Below are 22,582 nucleotides of genomic sequence, written 5' to 3' on the forward strand. Positions count from 1 at the left end.
TCACCCAAATCCCAGAGCTTACATTAGCGTTCACTCCTGTACGTCCTATGGGTTTGAAAAAATAAACATGCACCCACCATTATAGTGTCACACAGAGTATTTTCACAGTCCTAAAAATCCTTTGTGCTCTACCTAAAGATTTGTATCTATTGGCATCTCCAATGTGTCCTATTTCACATAAAACAATACATAGTTATATTATGCTTGGTTTTTATCAGTTTGGCACATCTTTCCTTCCAAGTCTTATTAGCAATTAAAATAAAACAGAGATAATGCAGATTTATTTAAAATTCACCATAAATCACTCTTTCTGCTTTAATTTACTCGTCTTTCACGTGAATGCACATAATTCATTTCTACAATGCAGGGAAATTATAAGTTCGTAGACACAGGTGTAAATAGTGGCATAGCCATACTCTTATACATGGACATGCAAGTAGAAAGGGTCACTCAGTGGTAACTGTTACTGTACCCTTCAGTGAGGTGCCCCCATGTATGTCCAGCTTGGGCTCAGCAGAGGGACACGAAATCAGGAAAGGGAAATGGGATATCTTTCTAGACTTCTCCCCACCATTTCTAATGCTAATTTAAATTACAACAGCACATGCTGCCTGATTTAAATGGTTTTGCTTTGTCTTGAAATGTGTTTTTGTACTGATAAAACTTAGCATTGGGACAATTAATTTAGTACCTTGCTCTTTTAAGAAGACCCTTTGTTGATAAGCACACCACTAGTCTGAGTGGTGGTAACAGTGTGTTTAAAATGTACTTAGACAAATGAAAAGATTTGCACAAAGCCTGTTCATGATAGAGGGCTGGCACATTAATTTGCCTTGAATATATGAATAAATGAGGAATTAATGAACAATTGGAAGCACAGAGAAGGAGAGATAGGGAAGAATCATGTAGGGAATTAATACTTAAATGTTTTTAATTGTTCCCAGAAGATAAACATATTGGAATAAGCTCACCCCAGGATATATTTTATAGATATTGTTTTACATTCATTTTACAAAGGTTGAGAAACAAGTCTTCTATATATTTTTAGAAGTACCTGATTTAGAAATATTTAAGCAGAGGGTAGTGTTTTATTTTCATAGAGTCTATAGGGGCTTTGATACGCTTGATAATACAAAAAGAAGCTCATAATGAGGACTTACTCAGACCAACTCTCTTACAACAATGAAACGCTGAGAATTGGTTAAAAAACAAAAAGGAAAAAAAATACAAAACTCCAAGAATATATTTAAAAATTTGCACCAAAGTCCACACTGAGCAGCATCTCTTTTTCACAGGCCTGAGATTCTGTTTGGTGTTTGAAAAAGTAAATGATTTCATCTATTGTCATTAAGAAATCTTTACTTGTAAATGTTAAATTCTATAATTATTCTGTATTTATCAAAATATCCCCCATGGGCTTTAAATTTTTTTGAAATCTAGAACTTTGTCCTCCTTTTTTTTTTTTTTCTTTTTCCTTCCTATTTTACTATTAAGGAATCTGTAACAGTTAAAAGCTAATTACTCTTTGTTAAATATCAAAATACACGCTTGTAGACGTTAAGTATTTTGAAGGCCAGAACTTTGTCCATCTCCTCTCTGTTTTAATTCCCAGCACTGCTGCCTGGACAGAGTAGGCATCAATACATCCCGGGGCACTGAACCCCTTGTCACCCTCAGTGCCTGCGCTCATGGCACTTAACCGTGGAAGGGTGTGAGGCAGGCAGTGCACGCAGAGCCACACGAAATTCCAAGAGGTGAAACTCTGTGAAGGGAGTAGGCGATGTTGACAAAGAGATGGATTTCTTTGGACAGAATGAGCAGGGTGGGGACCACCAAGAAGCAGCCGTTATGCAGAGACTTGAAAAGTATACAACTGCCATCTGCAGGGAACCAAGTCAAGGCAGAGGGGAGGGCATGCCTGTGTTTAAGGAACTAAAGAAACCACTTTGGTCACTGAATCACTCGCCATCCCAAATATATCTCAGCATTATTCGTATTCACAATAGCCAAGATAATGAAAACAACCTAAGCGTCCATCGACAAATGAATGGTAAAGATATTATTCAGCCTTAAAGAAGGAGATAGTTTCGTGTGTAACGGTTATTGATGAACCTGAAAGACATCATGCAAAATGTATTATCTCATTTACCTGTGTAATCTAAACATGTCAACCACATAGTAGCAATGAATAGAACAATGATGACCAGGCAGCAGGGAGTGGGAGAAACGGGGAGATGCTGGTGAGAGGGTACAAAGTTTTAGTCATGTAACGTGAATAAGTGGAGGATCTAAAGTACAGAACGGTGGTTGTAGTTAGTAATGGTGTATTGAGAACCGGAGGTTTGCTAAAAGTACAGATTATCACCACACACACAAAATAATAACTTTGTGAAAGGGATGGTAATTAACTTGACTGCAGAAGTCATTTCACTGTGTGTGTGTATAAACCATCATGGTGTATGCCTTACGTATATCCAGCTTTTATTTAAAAATGCATTTACTTGGGCTGTCTGGGTGGCTCATTGGGTTAAGCATCTGCCTTCGGCTCAGGTCATGATCTCAGGGTCATGAGATTGAGCCCCACGTCCAGCTCTCTGCTCAGCAGGGAGTCTGCTTCTCCCTCTCCATCGGGCCCTCTCCCCAACTCGTGTGTGCTCTCTCTCTCTTATCTGTCAAAGAAATAAATAAAATCTTTAAAAAATGTATTTACTCAACATATTTTTCACTTGCATCTCTACCCATCCCTGAATGAGAAATGACGGCAAGTTTCATGACAAATGTGAATTTCTATTTTAATACCAGGTTGAATATTTACAGAATGCCACATTGTCCGACACACTACAGGTTCTTTGCCTAAGACTGGGTGTACATTTTCTCTTTTTATGGAGCATTAATAGCATGGAGTAAAGATTATCCTTTGACAACAGGCTCTGGTTGATTGTTGAGACTAAACACTGACAAAAGCCTCTCTAATACCCTTTGCCTTGGCTTGACAAAATCACAAAATGGCCATTTTTACACCCCTAATGAAAGCACAGTTATGTAGTGAGACCCCCTGTGTGTGACTCATTACAAGTTGTCCAACCGTGACCCCCAGACATTAATGGATTATCATTGCTTCACTGCAGGGCGCTGTACAAGGCAGGGCTGAAAACATGTGTCAGGAAGGTGATGGGAACGAAACTGCTGGTCTCAATGATGATCCTTCAGTTCTTTTATTCTCTTCTTGTTGGGCCATGGTCACTTATAAATAGACCCCTGAGAAAGAAAAAAATAAAAATAATACCATGCTCAGGCCCTAAGCTTCATGTGCAGTATTGATCCTGGTTTGCAACAGTTATCAACCTCTACACCTGTTTCAAAGCAGATTCCTGAAATAATGTATTCACACAAACACTGCAATTTGAAAGAGTATACTTTTATAATAAATTATAATAACTGTATCACTAATTTTAGTAAGAATTTCAAATAGCAAAATCAATGCATTCCACATTAGCATTGCCCAGAAGAACACCTGTTTAGTGCCTGCTCAGGACTGCACACATTAAGTTGGGTATTAGCCTTCCTTCTGGTGCCACATACTCTTTCCTTTCAGATCTAACAAACAGGAATTTGATACTTTCTTACAAGATTCCAGAGTTTCAGATCGACTCTGAAATAGATCCCATCGAAATGGATTTCCAGTATTATGGTTTCTGTTCCTCCTGTCCTGTATTCCTCCTCCAATTCCCACCTCTCACTTTGTATCTATCTCTCCTATTTATTTGTCTATGTATCTATCTACCTATAATTTATATTTATCTATCCATTTACTATCTATATCACTTTCTTCTATTAACTCCATCATCTATCATCTATCTCTTTCATCTCTCTATTGATTGATCAATCTATCTCTGTATTGCTTATCAATCTTTTATCTGTATCTGTCTCTTATATCTATCGATCAATTAAATTGTCTGCCTATCACTTCTATATATCTATCATCCATCAATGACCCTCATATCTTATCTATCATCTATCTATCTATCTATCTATCTATCATCTATCTATCTATCTATCTATCTGTCTATCTATCTATCTATCTAATTCCCGTTCCTTGTTCTCTTTGCCACTCAGGTTTCTGGCCTAATTTCATGACATCTCTTACTCTCTTTCTCCTTGATCAAAATATTGGTTATGGAAGAAAGCATTTCTTCTTTCTGGAGAAAAGGATCCTGTGCTCTATAAAAAGAAATTCATAGAATCATAATATATGATCGTATCAGACATAAACCAAACATATCTAGTTGGTATGGTGTCAATCACCAGGGCAAAGTGTTCTTGAAGAAATAAAGCTTCAAGGCTTTGCAAAGTTAAGTGTAGAGGAAAACTTTCTAGCCTCAGAAGATCTTTTTAATATGTTAATATGGATAATTAAATAAAATCTGCATACATTATTCTAAAAATATTTATTTCAGAGTGTTTGGGTGTCCTCAAAATATATTAAAAGAAATATTAAATGGATTAGCAAATGAGATATATTTTAAAAAGAATTTAAGAAAAGAATTAATGAACAATTCTCTTGCTTATATTAAGTTGTCTTTGGATCCTTCGAAGCTCTATTAAAGTTAAATATTTGATATGCATTTCACTAAAAGCGTAATATGGGTTAATTTCACTTTTAGGGCTGATAATCATTGTCTTTGGAGTGATAGCAGTTTTGAATTCTTTAAAATTCTGTAACCGAGGGTTCTCAAATATATACAATTATCCATAGTTATAGTACAACTGGATATTTGCATATTTGGAGTCATGGACAGTTCTTGTGATGGTAAATAAGGATCTTTGCTTTATTTAGGTCATCAAGCTTGCATTTGAAGAGTTCGAACTGGAACGAGGCTATGACACTCTTACGGTGGGCGATGCTGGCAAAGTGGGCGATACCAGGACGGTCTTGTATGTGTAAGTATGGGATGGAGTGTCTCTTCTCCTCTAGCATGTGTGGCCAGCTGTGCCAGCATGGATGGATACTAGCTACGCTAATGCTGTCCAAATCTGATTTCACATGAAAACTAAATCAGGATTGCATTTCATCTGTTTCATGTTTTTCCTTCAAATCCTTAAAAAATATAGCAAAAATTAGAATATACAGAAGAGTAGAAAGTAGAAATGGTTGTTTCTCAATCAACCCCTCCTTCTTAGCCCTCTCTTTCTACTTCCTTGTGGCATTACAATATCAGTGTTTTTGGACTTACAAGTATTGTCTAGAGTAACACCATAGGTCTTGCAAAAGCCCTTGCAGTCTGTAAGAACACACGCTCAAAGTAACAGAGGTTGGGGGCTAACAGCACTGGGCTAACTGACTGTGTATCTGTGGCACTCGGTATCCAGAGTCCTAAAAAATACAATCACAGCCTTGATATAAAAATTAGCACATGAATCTCTATTCCACCACTTGCAAGGGAAGTCACAGTCTGCCCTGCAGTGCTGTACCCCGGACACCTTTACCTGCTCCCATGTTGGGCCTTGAGGACACTTTTGTCACTTTCATGAGACCTGCGCTATCCAAATTGAAAACATGATCTGGAAAATAGTCCAAATAGCTCTTTAGAGGAGAATTTGTCAATTTATATTATATTCTTATATAGCGAGATACAATATGCAGCCAGGACAAAGAATGAAATAAAACTACATCACGTAAAAAAAAAAAAAAAAAAGAAGAAGAAGAAGAAAGAAAACATGATCTGGGAGAATCCTTAGTCATCATGGTTGTCTGCACGGAGGGAAAAGTCTTTATAGCTTTTCCTCCAGCGTTAGCAGCTTGCATGAATTGTAGCGGCTACTCAAAAGGTCTCTTTCTTTAACGGAGGTCATTCTGCCATTTTTCACCTTTTTCCTTTTTTAGTTTACTTGTACAATGCTCAAGCTTGCTTTTTATTTGTGGGGTATCTTGCCCCCCTACTGTGGTAGGATTGCAGGGTTCTTATCTCAGGAGTCGATGAATGAATCTTGCTCACACAAAAGGGTTAAGTGAAGTGCAAGTTTATTACATGAAGGTGAGAACAGAAAGGAAAGAAAAAAGCTCTCTAGAGGGAGAGGGTCCCACATGGGTTGCCACTGTGGGCTTTTATGGTCAGTCTTTTATAGAAAACTGACCAGGAAACTTCCTAAATATCTGCTCTACAAGGTTAAGACAAACAAGGTGGATTTGTAACTATCATGTAAATATCTTGTCTATACCGGAAGACAGACAAGGTGGATTGTTACATTCCCTTCTCTCTGGTTAATATCTTATCTATAAGGTTTCTCCACAACTGGGATTTCTGTGAGCCTGGCCAGGTAGCCCCCTGTGAGAGCCTACTTAGGGGGGTCAGGGGCCTCCTATCTCTCCCTGCCTAGACCTTCACCCTTTTCTTATTCAATACCTTTCACTTATTATTCTGCTAGAGAAAAACAGTACTGGCTATTATACTCATTCTATATTTACCAGTTGCTTATGAGGTAATTTACATTTTTAAAAAGTGCTTTAGATGAACATGCTGTCCTTGGTTTTTTGTTTTTGTTTTTGTTTTAAGATTTTATTTGTTATTTGAGAGAGAGAGAGAGAGCACAGCAGGTGAGGATCAGAGGGAGAAGCAGACTACCCGGTGAGCAGGGAGCCTAATACCGGACTCGATCCCAGGACTCTGGGATCGTGACTTGAGCTGAAGGGAGAGGCCCAACCAACAGAGCCACCCAGGTGCCTGCTGTCCATGCCTTTAACAATGAATGGGCCCATATTCTGACTACACTGAGAATATACTCGTCATTTTGTTATACATCGGACATCTTTCCCTATCAGTACATGTCTCTATCTCATCCTCTTATGGGTCAATTACTACTACTACTACTACTACTAATTAAAATGATGTTACTGGACCATGATTTATGATAATAATTATAATAATAGCATTAGTAATATCATAGCTAATATTCACTAAATATCTCATATATCATGTGCTGGGCTAAATGCCTAATGCATATCATCTTATTTAGTCCTTACCTTAATCCTGTAAATTAGGGGTTAATAGTAGCCTCGTAGGATAAATGATAAGACTAAGTTATAGGTACATTAAAGGATTTACCCCAAACTTACAAGCCTGATATATGCTGATATGTATACACTGGTGTACACTGGGTGTATGTAGATATTTAAATCCAGTTATTATTCTCCAGTGTCTGCTTCTTATTGTTACATGTGGATATGGCATGTCTCTTTAGCAATTCTCATGGATGGTCTTTTGCCTTCCCCAGCCTACCGCAGCCTTTGCATTTATAAGCAGCTGTGCAGTAAACAACTTGCTACAGACACCTTGCCACACTTGTTTTGTATGCCTTCAGGAAAATTTGCAGCAGGTGAATTTCAGGGTAAAGGGTAACTGCATTACATTGTTATCTTTTCCCAGCAATCCCCCTAAAACTTTCTTGGTAGAAACGTTTCTGTTCTTCTGCCACAGTATATAAAGGCCCCTATTCTCCCACCCTCACCAAATAGTTATTCCTTTTTGCCAAATTATTAGAAGGAAATTGCATCTATTTATAAGAATACAGTTTTGTGCAGGGTGGAGCCTGGACATCTGTATTGTTTGTAAGCTCCTATGCTGATTACCCAAGCACAGCCTGGCTTTGGTCGAAAGTAGTATTTGTCAGCACTGACAGAGTGGATAGGAATGGGGCCAGAAAGCCAAAGATGGAGTTTCTGGCTCCAGCTTTGCTATTAACTACCTCTCCGACCCTGAGGGAAGTCACTTTACCTCTCTGTGCCTCTGTTTTCATGGCTATAAAATATGTATAATAAACTTTCCCTGCCTGTGGCAAGGAGCAAAATGAACTAATGCATGTTAAAGTGCTGCGGAGTTAAGAAATGTAACCCACAAGTGAAGTACCTTTATTATTACCGTAACAGCTAATTTAAGAAAGGTGTCACTAAAGCAAATGAGAGAAAACTTTAAATAAATGCAAAATAAAAAATATAAACGGAGCAAAGTAATGCCATATAAACTCCCTTAGGTCACTATTAAAGATCTAAACTCATACACCCATATTTTTAATGCTATTTGTTGTTAAGAGAGCAACAGCAAACGATGTATTATGTTGACATAAGTGTTATTAGAACTTCCTCTCGATAGCTCAAATCTATAAATGAAAAACTAAATAGCCAACTGAATCAAACTGAGATGCCCTTTGGGAGACATAATGTAACAAAGATCAGTTGGGCATTTAATCAGCTGCAGAGAGAAAAGAGAAGCCGCTGATATATTTCCTTAGTGTACAAAATTACAGAAAAAGAAACCAGTCAGAGAATCACAGCTGGTCTTCAAATAAACAGGTACTTTTAGAGAATACGTCAACAAATATTTTTGAGTACTTATATGCTAGACTTTATTCTCAGCACGGAGTTGAAAATCTAATTGGAGAGATGGCAGATACATGGGGTTAGTTACATGCCAGACAAGAGTATAAAATCATTGGATCTCATGATGCAGATTTCAAATAAAATATGAGCCAAAGTGCTTCTTTATGGAAGACTGGTGTTTACTACCTCAGGCTCACTATGTTATTATAGGTCCCCCTTTTGGGGATGGGGGATGGAATTCTAGGCTTGGATTTTCAGGAGAAATCTGGAGAGTGAGCTACCTAACCAGCTCATCCTAAATATGGTTTTCAATTTTCTAATGTTTGTTAATGGTCTTTCAGTTTCTTAACATTCTCAGCACAAAAGGAGGACAACTGAATTTAAGAGACCCTTTTAATAGTCTAATCTTCCCAAGAGATGAATGAATTTACTCAGGTTATTTTTACAGAGGGACAGACTTAAAATTAAATAACTTACTTAAAAAATCTCTGTTGAGATCTATCCAAGAATATATATTGATAATTGTCTTGAATTTAATTTGCAGAAGAATTGCATCGGGAGTTCCCTCTGGCCTTTTCAGTTATTAGCAATTGGTGGCCAGGAGATTGCTTTAATTTCAGGTTATAGGTTTTAAATGTCTGTGCCTCTAAGGGGATGAATAACCAACCTCAGGGAAGTCTGAGAGCAAGTAGTACTGCCTCTGTCCAGCTAGATTTGTGGATTAACTGCAAAGGATACTAGTTGTTACTTATGTTCAGTTAATCTATTATTTCTGAAACTGCTTCTTGTTTCTAGAAGCTGCCCGAGCCCTGTACAACTGTGACCAAAGCCCCCTGCTGTTGTCAGCAAATCCTGAGCCAAAGGGCATCATTCTCTTTTTATTAAAAGACTGGAAGAGCCATACAAAAGCAAACACTAAAAACTGATATATAAAACTTGTTTATATACCTTTGATATTATCAGAGGAGCCAATCAATATACCTCTCAGTGCTTTGGAGAAAAGCTTAAGCAGTTTATTTTAGGAATCAGTACATAGAGATAGCTACTTAAAGGCTTTCTCGATAAAAACCCATGTTTTCATGATTAGACTCAAGTACACTCCTTAGGTTCTTGGAAGTCTGGAATCACATGATCACAAGCAGTTTTCTTCATATTCTCATTCTCCTAATGGCATTGCCTGTGCACGTGGTTACATCTGGTAACACTCATGCTACAACACCATTCTTATTTTTTTAAAAAGATTTCATTTATTTATTTGACACAGAGAGAGAACCAGTGAGAGAGGGAACACAAGCAGGGGGAGTGGGAGAGGAAAAAGCAGGCTCCCAGTGGAGCAGGGAGCCCGATGCGGGGCTCGATTCCAGGACCCTGGAATCACACCCTGAGCCGAAGGCAGATGCTTAAGGACTGAGCCACCCAGGCGCCCCTCTTTATTATCTTTTTAATGACTGCTGAATCTGTAGTAACACCTACTATTTTATTCCTAATATTGGTAATGTGTGTCTTTCTCTCACCCTCTCCCTCTCTCTCTTTCTCTCTCTCCCAGTCTTCTTAGAAGCTTATCAATTACATTGATTTTTTTTAAAGAAATAGCTTTTGTTTCCTTTGTTTTCCTATTTTTTCTCTACTTGCAATTTTATTGACTTCTGATACTTATCATACTCTTCTCCAGCTCCTTTGGGTTTATTTTGGCTTTACTTTCTTGAGGTTGGAACTTAGGTAATTATTGAATTCCTTTTCTCCTAGGTGATGTAGTTACATTACTGCTACTATAAATTGTCCTGTTGACACTGTTTTAGCTGTATCCTAGATATTTTTAAAATATGTTTTGTTCTCCTTTTGATTCTGTTCTTTGTTTGTTTCACTTGAGTCTTTCTCTTTGGCTCATGGATATGTGTTGCTTAATTTTCATGTGTTTAGAAATTTTCCTGTTGCCTTTTTGGTAAGAAATTCTAGCTCAATTCTATTGTGGTTAGAGAACACACTCAGTATTATTTCGATTTCTTTAAATGCGTTGAGGTCCATCGTCTGACGCGGACTGTGGTCTGCCTCGGTGAATGTCCCATAGGAGCTTGTAAAGCATGTGTGTTCTGCTGCTGTGGGGTGGGGTGCAGTGTTCTGCAGTCAGTGAGATCCTGTTGGTTATTTGTATTGCTCAGATGTATAACCTTGCTGATTTTCTTTTTCGTTGGTAAACCAGTGCCATTAAATCCTCAACTACACTATGGATTTGTTATTTCTTCTCTCAACTCTATCAGTTTTGTTTCATGGAGCTTGAAGTTCTGATGTTTGTTGTCTGCACATTTAGAATATGTGTGTCTTGCTGGTGGTTCAATCAATTTTATCATTGTATAATGTTCCTCTTTTTCTCTAGAATGTTTTTGGTTTATTTATTATTTTTATTTTATTTTATCCTATTCTATTTTATTTTATTGTAAAGAGTGAACACCGGGAGCTGGTGGGGGAGGGGCAGAATCTTAAGCAGGCTCCACATTCAGTGCAAAGCTCAACTCGGGGCTTGATCTCATGACACTGAGATCAGTCATGACCTGAGCCAAAATCAAGAGTCAGACTCAACTGACTGAGCCACCCAGGTACCCCAAGAATTATTTTTTATTTTTTATTTTTTTTGTTTTCAAGTCTAACTTTATCAAATATTAACATGGCTACTCTTATTTCTTTGTTATCAATATTTGCAAGGTGTACTTCTTCTCTTTCTACTTTCAACCTACCTATGTCCTTGACTTTGAAATGTGTTTTTTTGTGAACAGCATGTATTTGGGTCATGATTTTATCCACTCTGCCTGTCTATCTCTTAATGAACTAAACCATTTATATTTAAGGTTATTACTGATACAAGTTCCCTCTGGTTCTGGTTCTGTTGTTTCCCCTTCCTTTCCTTCCTTCCTTCTTTTCTTCCTTCCTTCCTTCCTTTGTTCCTGTGGGTTACTTCAACACTTTTTAAAGGATGCCATAATTTTCAAAATGGTTTCTCTAGGTATTACAATATACATTTGTGATGTATAACAGTCTACAGATGTATGAGTTTCCTATTACTGCTGTAGCAAATTATGACAAACTTGGTGAGTTAAAACAGAAATTGATATTCTTATAATTCTGGAGCCCAAAAATCCAAAATCAGTTTCACTTAACCAAAATCAAGGTGCCAGCAGGACCACACTCTCTCCAGAGGCTCTGGGGGAAAATCTGTTCCTAGATTCATCCAGGTTTTGATAACTGCTAGTATTTCTTGCCCTGTAGCCCCATCACTTCCCTCTCTGCCTCCAAGTTCACACTGCTTTCTTCTCTTCTGTCTTATGTCTCCCGCTGACTCCCTCTTATGTGGACACCTGTGAAGTCATGTATCACTCACTTTGGTAATCCAGGACCATCCCCCCACCTTAAGTTGCTTAACTTAAAACACATTTGTGGAAGTGATTGACATATAAAATAACATGCACAGCTGCCATGAATTAAGACATGCACATCAATGTAGCCATCATTCATCCCATTGAATGATTTCAACGTTTTCCACTTTGCCATGTAACCTCACTTCCATTTAGACCCCTTTAGCTCTCCAACTTTTAAATATCATTATCTTGAGTATCAGAGGGTGTTATAGTTTTTATTTCAAACATTAAATATGATTTATGGAACTCACTATGAAAGAATAGTGCACATTGTATTCCCATATTTTCTTCCCTGTCCTGTATTCCTCCTTTCTTCTTGATGTTTCAGGTTCCTCCTGTTTTCATTTCTTTTCTTTTTGAAGAACTTCACATAGCCAGTCACTAAGGTTGGGTCTACTAGCAGCAAATTCTTTGTCTGACATTTAAAAAAAATTCTCTTTATTCCTGAAGAATACATTCACTGGATATAGAATTTATGATTGACAATTCTTTTTTCCCCCCCAAAACTTGAAAATTGTTGTCACAATTCCTTGTGACCTCCAGTGGTCAAAAGATCAAGTGACATTCAAATGGGTAGATTTGAGTAAATAATGAGTTCTTTCTCTCTGGCTATTTTCCAGATTTTGTTCTTTGTCTCTAGTTTTCAAGCATTTAATTAGTGTGTCTTGGCATGGTTCTGTTTTGGATTTATCTTGTTCGAGGATCACTGAGTTTCTTAGAACTGAAGGTTTACGTGTTTCAAATACCCTTCATTCCATGTTCTTTCTCTTCTTCTTCCAGGACACTGATGGTACGAAGGTTGGCTCTTCTGTTTCTGTCCCCCAGGTCCAGAAGGTTTTGTTCACTTTTTTTCAGTCTGTATTCTCTCTGTTGTTCCGTGTAGGAGAATTCTATTCATGTGCTCTCAAATTCACTGATACTGTCACACATCTCTACCATCAGTCTTCTAGCAATTTTTATTTTAATTCATGTTGTATTTTTTAGTCTTATAATTTCCATCTGGTTCTTTCTTTATAACTTCCATTTCTTCCCTGATATATTTTTCATCTGCATGCAGAGAATGTGTAAATGACTGTTGAAGCATTTAACGATGGCTGTTTTAAAACCCTTGTCAGATGATTGCAACACCTGCTTCATTTCAGGTGTTGTCAGTTGGTTGTCTTTTCTTATTCAAATTTTGATTTCTCAGCTCTTAGTAGGATAATTGTATGCTAGCTATTTTGTCTATCAGGTTAAGACACACTGATACCATATAAATCTCTCATTATAGCAGCCAATGACCCTGGGTAGGCTCAGCATACAGGTCTTTGCCAACTTTGTGGGCTTGGGTTCCAATGACAGGTTAATTATCAGAGACGTTAAGGTGTTGTCTTGGTCAGCATGGTTGATCTGGTGCCACTGGCTCTTGTACTCGTCCTTACTGGCACCAGGATATTTCTGGGAGGGGAGGGCTTGGTGGTATCCCCTTACCAGTGCCTCTTTCCCCATCTTACCTTGCGCCCCTCACCTCTCTCTCCGCCTATGTTTCTGGGAAAGGAGGGAAGTCTCAGCTTCCCATGTGCAAAGACAAAATCTTCCTTGATCAGGTCACTTGTGTGGCTGGGTCTCTCTTGCAAGTTCTGTCTGTCTTGGTATCTTTCCTCAGAAAGGGGAACCCCAGGTTCATGGGGAAAGTGAAGGCTGGACACTTATCGTTGTTAGGGCTCTTTGTCTTAACTGTTACCTAGCTGCTTGATGTTGTTAAAGGGATATCATTTGCATCCCAGAGAAAGATGAGCTTATCTGGAGCCTTCTGTTGCCTGGTCAGGGGTTGGGAAACACCCATCTGGTTGGTCTTCTGTTTGTGGGAGCAAGGCACCTGGCACTATGCTGTTTCTCTGGTCCTGGGTCACAAACCAGCTTTCCTTCCTCTCCCTCCCTTTAGAGTTCTCTTCTGATTGTCCTTCCCAAGGTTAATGCCTCTGCCTAGCAGGCAATAAGATGGAAAAAAAGTGTCTCCAAATCGGAATCGCTAGTCCATATACCTTTAAATAGTCTGGACTGCCCTCAACAGCAGAAACCTATAAAATAACTTTACTCTGGGCCTTATGTTTTTCATGCGCAATATCAAATTTTTGATTAACATTTTGTCTACAGTTCCACATAGAAAGATTTTATGATTTGGACTTGGCTTCTTGAATCTGAAGTGGAGGTTGCAGCTGACTGATGTAATCCACATCATCCTCTGTGCTGTCTGGCTGGAGGGGCTTCCAGCACAGTGAACAAAGTCAGCCACATCAGAATGAAACATGTGCATGAGTCCATTTCATGTAGATGCGAACTGGGGAAATCATGATGGCTTCAGCATAAGTAATGATCACATCCAGGTTTAACATTACACATCATAATATGGTCATTTATTCTATAAAGCCACAGTCTTTGCTTGTTTCTCACAGTCAGCTTGATTTGTAAGTCATAGTCCTCTTTTTCTCTACTTATTCTGGCTCCCTATGCTGGTGCATATCATGTAAGTAGACATGGTACCTGTGCCTTTCATGAATGAGGAGCCCCTCTAGCTACAGATTGGATTAAGAACATTTAATACCCATCAGGGCTCCCTTCTAGGCTGATTTGCTCTCAGGGCTTGGTCAATACTATAGCTGAAGATGTACAGAACCTAGGGTCACAATTATGACCAGTGTTTAAATCCCTTCTGCTTTGATTTGTTTAGTGACTAAGTTGACTTATGACTTTGGCTGTGGCACCTCTGTGCCTGCCAACTTTTACATTACGTTACGTTACGTTACGTTACGTTACGTTACGTTACGTTACGACTTAAGGGTTTGTATCAGGGCATCTCTTAATCTTACTAAAGGTATTTTCCTGTATTCCTGAGAGGAATGGTCTGTCCAGGTGCCTGAACAGATTGGATATTCTGTCTTCTTCTAAATTAATTAATTAAACTTCTTAGAACTCCAGCTCCACCCAATTAAGACAGATGGCCAAATGAGATATTTATTTTAAATAACTCTGCATTTTCTACACTTTCTGCAGAACTTATGAAATTTATGGACATTAAGGAACTATAAAAACTTCCAAATCAGTTAATTCTAGGCCCGTTTATAACTTAGGAGGAGGATTTACTTTTCAACTGCCCAATTTACAATTAAAATTACTATGTTAAAGGTTTAGCACACCATTTTCCTTTTAGACACCCACCAGAGGAACGTAGGTAAAACTTATTCTAGGACTTCTATCTCATTAATTTCATGTTTTGACAGTTTTGTGGCATGCTCACTGTTGGGTGTTTTTTTATATCCACATTTGAACAAATCACTATTTTTTTAATTTAATATACAGTAAAATAGGAGTTGTTGGTGTACAGATCTATAAATATCAACACATGAATAGATGTGTATAAACGGCACCAGAATCAGGATAGAGTGATTCCGTCACCCTCAAACTGCCATCCCTTTGTAGCCACATCTCCCACCCTGAACTCTGGACAGTTGATCTGTTCTCCATCACTACAGTTTTGTTTTGTTTTTTGAGAATATCTCAAACAGTAGTTATACTCTACGTAATTTCTGAAAACACAAGTGAAAATGTAGAATGATACATCCTCTCTGGAAAACAGGCAGGCAGTTCCCTATGAACTTAATATACATTTATCATAACATCCAGCCATCCCACTGTTAGGTATTTACCTTAGGGAGATAAAATTTACCCTACATAAATATGTACATCAACTCTATTCGTAACTGTCAAATGCCTGTAAACCATGTAAATGCCCTTCAACAGGTGAATAGACAAATATACAGATGGCATACTCACACAGGGGAATTCTACTAGGCAGAACCAAGGACAAACTATTGACATACGCAACAACATGGGGATTCACAGAGGCATTGCATTGAGTGGACATTATCATGGTTGATTTAGCCATCCTTTCTAGCAGACACATTTCATATATGTAGGGGCAGACTGTTGAATCTTTCAACAAGGGCCAAAGAGAAGAACTGCTCAGAAAAGAGATCACTCTTCTATAGACTATATTACCAGCTACCAAAACATCATAAAGGCATTGTGTCATATGGGTTCAATTATGGTTTAAAGAACACTGACCCCCCAAAAAATGAAAGAAAGAGAAAGAAAGAAAGAAAGAAAGAAAGAAAGAAAGAAAGAAAGAAAGAAAGAAGGAACCCTGACCCAGTTTCACGTGAAAGAGTTGAGATTTTTCTCAACACAATGTGCCATGTTTGTTGGAAAGGAACAAATACATAATCAAAAGTCATTTACTTCACATTGGCAAAATCATTTAATATACTGAAAATTATTGTCACAAATACTGGCTATTTCTATTCAACATGGGTGCTGACTGAAGCAGACACATCAAACCACTGAATGGAAGTCAACTCTACCTTCTCTGGTATCTATCAAAAAGTCCTAGAATTTTAGATTTCAACAACTCCTTTAATATAATTTAATACAATTATTTAACAGATGAAGAAGCTGACATAGAGGTAAAATAATTTAGCTTAAATTAGGGGTTAATTAATGACAGAGCTATAATAGGACCCCAAGTACCAAGTCCTTGGTGTGCTAAGATACAATAAATATTTAAATCATCATTTGGAAATATTGCTATAGAATTTTAGTGTGTGGATATATAGTAAATTTTAATGAGGGTTAATTTATATTTTCATTTATGTTTTTACTACAAAAATTCTGCATGTTCTATGCCAGAGTCTAGGATAAAAAGACCAAGATGTAAGCTTACCCTCAAGGAAGTTCCAAATTCAGTACGATACAGATGTTGAAATAGGTGCTTGTAATGCATTTGTCTTAATTGGGGTATATGCAGAATTCTACAATGGCCTAGAGAAAAAAATCTTACATTGTCGAAAGGAGTTATGAAATGCCTAGTGAGAACCCTTAAATCTTTAAGAACTTTTAGCTGTTATCCAAGACAAATGGATATTCTAGGCAGTGAAAACCTGGAGGCCAAGAAATGCCAGTATTTTGGAGAATGGTTACAAAGGTCAATATGGTTGGAGCATAAGGTGCACCTTATGTGTGGGGCAGGTTGGAAATTCCAGTGTAGAGACAGAGGGCAAGAGAAAGCTGGGAATCTCCAAAAAGATGGCTTTTTTTTTTTCAAAAGAAAATTTTATTGTAGTTTTCTAACAAGTAAATCAAGTTACCTAGTGTTTCATTACAGTAATTTTATTTTTAAGTTTAAATCAAAATGTTATGTGTTCTAAAGAACATTTAGGAAAAAATGAAGTTGTCTCAAAGAAAGTGATTAAAATGTACATGTTAGGATGACTGCTAAAGTATTTATCAAAACAAGGATCTATTTTGTTTTCCAGGTACTAATATATTTTTTAAATTCTGTTTTAAACAGATAAGCAGTTGCAAAGGGTAATAATAACATTTGCTCTGTTTCCAAAAACTCATTTGTCAGTGCCAGAAAATGGAAATCATCCCAGAAACATGAAAAAAGAACAAGAAGGGAACTATTTTCCTTTGTTTTAAGTTATAGTCCAATAATTTTAAGATTAAACATTTAACACAAAAATACTTTTAAATTTTTTCAAGTAATTTTTAAAAACATTAAAGAATCTTAAAATAACTATTTAAAAAAATAATTGTGAATGCCATGTCACAATTCTTTTCGTAAATAAAGTTAAATAAATAGCCGGCTTAAATTCTAAAGAGAAATACAAACCATCTTACTGACTTTTGATTGAATGAACTTTGTGTGAAGTATAGCAGTACACCTGCTTATTTGATTTTATGTGAATCAATAGACTGACATAGATAGAAATAAAATAACAGCTAGTGCAGAACTACAAGAAATTCAAACATGTGCACCAGACGTAATTCTAATGTAGTAAATTTGGCAACGTAAATCTTTTCAAGGTGTGAACATTTTCTACATGATAGTTCAGTTTTTAACAACTTAGAATTAAACCCAATGCCTATAAGGAAGGGATTCCTGAATGGGGAGGCGGTTATGAGGCTGCTTCCGTGATGCTGGCATGGGACAAACAGCACTCAAACTAAGAAAGTGGAGACAGAGATAAGGAAGTGGTGTGACTAGTAGGACTTGCAGATGAATGGGATGGCAAGGGAGGGAAAAGCAAGAGAAGACTTTACCTCTCTCTACTTCTAATGACTAGGTGGCTGGTGGGATCAGGAGGAATTTAGGAGACTCTGAGGGACAGGGAGTTCATACTTGATTGTTTAAATGTTCTTCCTCTATATTTACAAATAAAGTTATCTGCAGAGAAGAAGGGAAATAAGACTGGGAAGGAGCTTGGGAAAGATGATGATGGTTTGGGACAATAGCTAGTGGAATGGGAAGGGAAAATATGCTGAGTGTGGCTCAGGGAAAAAGTGTGTGTTGAGTGGCTGGCCGAATCTGGGGACCATAAGTATAAATTGGTATGTCAACAAGTTGTTCATCAACTTAGAGGAAGATAGAGTGGCTCGTTGGGTTGATCCTAAGTGGGTTTTGGCAGATAGATGGAGCAGATGGTAAGGATATCAAGAGCACTGTGGAGGGACTGCTGAGAGAGTGTAGCAGATTATCAGCCACATTGTCCAGGGCATGTAAAATACAATGAAATAGATAATAGAGGCCTCTGGAATTTGAAGAGTGGGTTTCAGTGGAGTGCAAGCACATGACAGTTAAAAGACCCTGGTGGTCAGAGAAAGTGGTTAAGAGCCTAGGATTTTTATTATAAAGAGTAGCAAATGGGGCACCTGGGTGGCTCAGTTGGTTAAGCATCTGCCTTCAGCTCAGGTCATGATCCCAGGAAGGGGGCTAAGGATGGGTGAAATAGATAAAGGGGATTAAGAGGCACAAACCTCCAGCTGTAAAATAAATAACAGAGATGACAAGAACAACATAGGGAATATAGTCAACAATATTATAACATTGTTGCATGGTGACAGATGGTGACTACACTTAACCATGCTGAGCATACAATAATGTACAGAGTTGTTGAATCACTGTTGTACACCTGAAACTAATACAACATTGCATGTCAAGCATACTTCAATATAAAAGAAAAAATTAAAAAGGAAGAAAAAAGCATTCTCTTCTACTTATCTTACATGTTACTCAAGAGCCAATATATATTACTATCCAAGAGAAATCAGTGATTATAGTAGTTTCTTTTTTACACTTATATAAACTTTATGACAAAATTATACCTGTCCTTTTGTATTCATTTTTTTTTTTTACCGAAGGCAATGATTTTTTAAAGGGTTCTATTCTTAAATAATGTCTACACCCAACATGGGGCTCAAACTCACAACCCCAAGATCAAGAGTTGCATCCGACCGAGCCAGCCAGATGCCTACCCAAAACAGTGAATTTAACCTAAGATACAACAAGTAACTGTTTATAACGGCTATGAGTAAGAGCAGACTTCCCTCCGCATATACACATAGTCTAGAGAATGTAATCCAAGAGAAATGAAAAAGGAAAAGAAATGAGCCACGTAGAAAATGAGCACCTGGAGCCCCCTTCCTCCAGAAATACCAGACATAACCTCTACTAAGAATAGTTGGGAAAGCTGAATACATAATGAATAGGCAGGTCTTTCAAGGCATAAGAGAATAATATAAGACAGCCAGCATTTTACAAGATAGAAATCAAAGAAAACAGATATGCGTTAAGATGACTCTCCTATTTCATAAATAATTTTTCCCTGGGGACATTTTCTGATTCTCAATTTGGGGCCAAGGAAAAGGGAATGACAGGGTAACAAGCTTGGCATCTGCTTGGCATTGGTCCTTGATGTATTTGCCTGAGTCTAACTTTCCTGGGATTAGAAGAAAAGAACTCAAGCAAAAATTTGCTGCTACATGTCGACAAAGCTCAGCAGAACTTTTGGAATTTTCAGGGCTAAGAAGACAAAGATAAGTGTTCAGAACCTATTTTTTTTCAAGGAGGAGATCTAGTGGTAAATATGATATTCTCTGGATTGTGACATAAGAAGTGGTAAGCACTGGGAAAATCACATGCTGGAAATGCTGCTATGAATCATTCCAATGACTGAATGGGTGAAGATGGTCACTCTACTGTCAGGAGAAAATTAAATCCTCTCAGGGGAAGGTAACAACATACAGAACTTCTGGGATGGCATCTACACAATGTCTGGCATTCATTCAAAAATTACCTGAAATGTCCAGAAACAGTGCCCAATAACTACAACCTAAGAGAGAGAGATTAGAAAAAGAACAAGATATCCAGACATTGCACTTAGCACTCAGGGACTCTGATGATTAACTATGATTTATACATTTAAGAGAATAAATGAAGTAATCAAGAATTTTACCAGAAAACTATAATCTGTAATAACAAATCAAACGGAAGTGTAAGAATTGAAAAATACAATATCTGCTATAGTTAATCTATGTGGTTTGAACTGGAAGATAGTTTAGTAAAAAAAAAAAAAAAATATATATATATATATATATATATATATTTGCATATGTGCAGGGCACCTGGGTGACTCAGTCCTTAAGCATCTGCCTTCTACTCAGGTCATGATCCCAGGGTCCTGTGATGGAGCCCTGCATTGGGCTCCCTGCTCAGTGGGAAGCCTGCTTCTCCCTCTCTCGCCCCCCTGCTTGTGTTCCTTCTCTCACTGCCTCTCTGTCAAATAAATAAAAATCTTTAAAAAAATAGTCCAACTGAATTTGGGAAAATGCACAGAAATGATGTGTATACTGGGAGTTCTGGAAGAAAGAGAATGAGAGAAAATAGGACATGACCAGTATTTGAAAACATTATCACTTAGAACTTTCCAATACTGACAACAGACATCAAGGAGGTGATTCATGAAATTCCATAAGCCAGTCAGGACAATACAAAGAAAACCTCACAGTGACACATTACAATAAATCTGCTGCAAAACAGGACAAGGAAATCTCTTAAAATCAGCATAAGCAAAGAGATATCTTCAAAAGAGCAAATATAAGACTGATAGAATGCCTCCCAATATAAACAACAGAAATAAAGACAGCAGAATAATATATTAGAAGTATTGGGGGAAGAAAAGGCATCACGTAAGAGGGTTAAGTAATTAACCAATCAAAAAGGAAAACCAGGAAAAATGAACTTTCATTGATCACGAAATTATATTCTAAATAAAATATGAAGTTCTCTGATTAGATAAAATAGTATACATAAAATATAAACGTAATACAGATCAATTATATGATGCTTACAAGAGACAAACATGCATAGAGTAAAACTTACATAGAGTAAAACTTGAAAGTAAAAGGTTGGGAAAAGATACTCCTGGTAAGGAATAACAAAAAGAAGGAAAATGCTGTGGCTTTATAGTTGTAAGTCAAAGTAAATAGACATTTATGCTAGACATTTATGCTCTGTGCACTTTTTGGTGTGTTACACTTCAATAAAAGGCATGCATAGGGAAGAAAACAAGTGTCTTCAAAATAAACAAGCAAGAAAAGCACTAAATATAAAAGAACAATCTCTACCAAAGAAAAATCTTCAAAAAGAAATATATTTTTAGTGACGGTACATTACTCATTGACATTCAATTTTTTCCCCAACTGATGTGTAACATTGCATGAATTACTTCCTATGTAATGAAGATTATTCACCTTCCTTTGAAGATCAGGTTTTCTGTACTGTCCAGGGTGAGTATGTTGGGTTGAGAGACAAATGGTATGATTGATGGGGCGAATCATGTGTTCATATTCCCAAAAGTACTTTGCTGAAAGCAAAGCTTCCTATTTGATTAGAGACATTTATTTTTGTTGAGTTGATTGTTTTCTTACCCTTTTTCTATTTCAACATGCTTTTTTGTCAGCATGTTGAGTTCAGTCAATGGATTTAGTGTTTCTTTGCACAGGCTGACAGCAGCCCCTATGTGACTCTTTTATTAACACGCAATGACGGCTTCATTGAAACTTCCATTTGGTGTGACCTGGACATTGATACGCAGAGGGAAAGTTCAATAAACTTACCAAATCTATTTCAGCTATGCTTGCTGCTCTTGTTGTCGATATTCTCTTAATGTATGGCTATTTTTGACTGTGTGTGTGTGTGTGTGTGTGTGTGCATGCACGCGTGTGTGTGTGTATGTGAATTTTTTTTAGTTTCATAGCAAAATTAAGAGGAAGGAACAGATATGTTCCATGTAATCCCCTGTCCTCGTACACACAGCTTTTTCCACTATCAACAATTCCTACCTTTCAATTAATGAAACCACACTGACACATCATTATCACCCCAAATTTATAGTTCATATTTGGATTCACTTGCGCTACTTTACACTCTGTGGGTTTGGACCAATGCATAAAGACATTGACCATTGTAATGTCATTTAGGGTAGTTTCACTGTCCTGAACTCCCCTGTTCTCCACCTCTTCGTGCCTCCTCCTACCCCAGGCAACCTCTGATCTTTTTTACGGTCTCCAAAGTTTTGCCTCCTCCAGAATGTCATAGAGTTGGAATCACACCATGTGTAGCTTTTTAAGTTTCTTTTCATGGCTTGATAAAGTTAGCTCATTTCTTTTTAGTGCTGAATAATATTCCATCTATGATGTTTTTCTAAAAGAGATTTTTGTGGTAAAGTTACATGATAATTTCAAAGTAGAAAATCTAAGCACTTTGTGAATGAACCAGAACATTTCTCAGCTTAGAGATGTTGATGGTGTGACTTATACAACCGTAGAGCAATAAGATATCCCTCTGCTTCACATGGGATCACCAACTGTTCCAGGTTTAGGACGAAAAGTCCTCTTCAGTTCCAGACAAATGGGATGG

General features: G+C 37.4%; 1 protein-coding gene across 1 annotated transcript in view; it reads left to right on the top strand.

The window, feature by feature from the left end:
- CSMD1 (CUB and Sushi multiple domains 1) overlaps positions 1-22,582 on the top strand; it is a 1,039,667-nt gene that overhangs the window by 568,671 nt on the left and 448,414 nt on the right. The window contains exon 9 of the mRNA XM_087856321.1: positions 4,838-4,941. Within this exon, the coding sequence (XP_087712447.1) occupies positions 4,838-4,941 (104 nt within the window). The remainder of the gene's footprint in view (positions 1-4,837; positions 4,942-22,582) is intronic.

This window comes from Ursus americanus, chromosome 27, assembly GCF_024610735.1.
Source record: "Ursus americanus isolate L20-20 chromosome 27, mUrsAme1.1.p, whole genome shotgun sequence".
Taxonomy (NCBI): Eukaryota; Metazoa; Chordata; class Mammalia; order Carnivora; family Ursidae; genus Ursus; species Ursus americanus.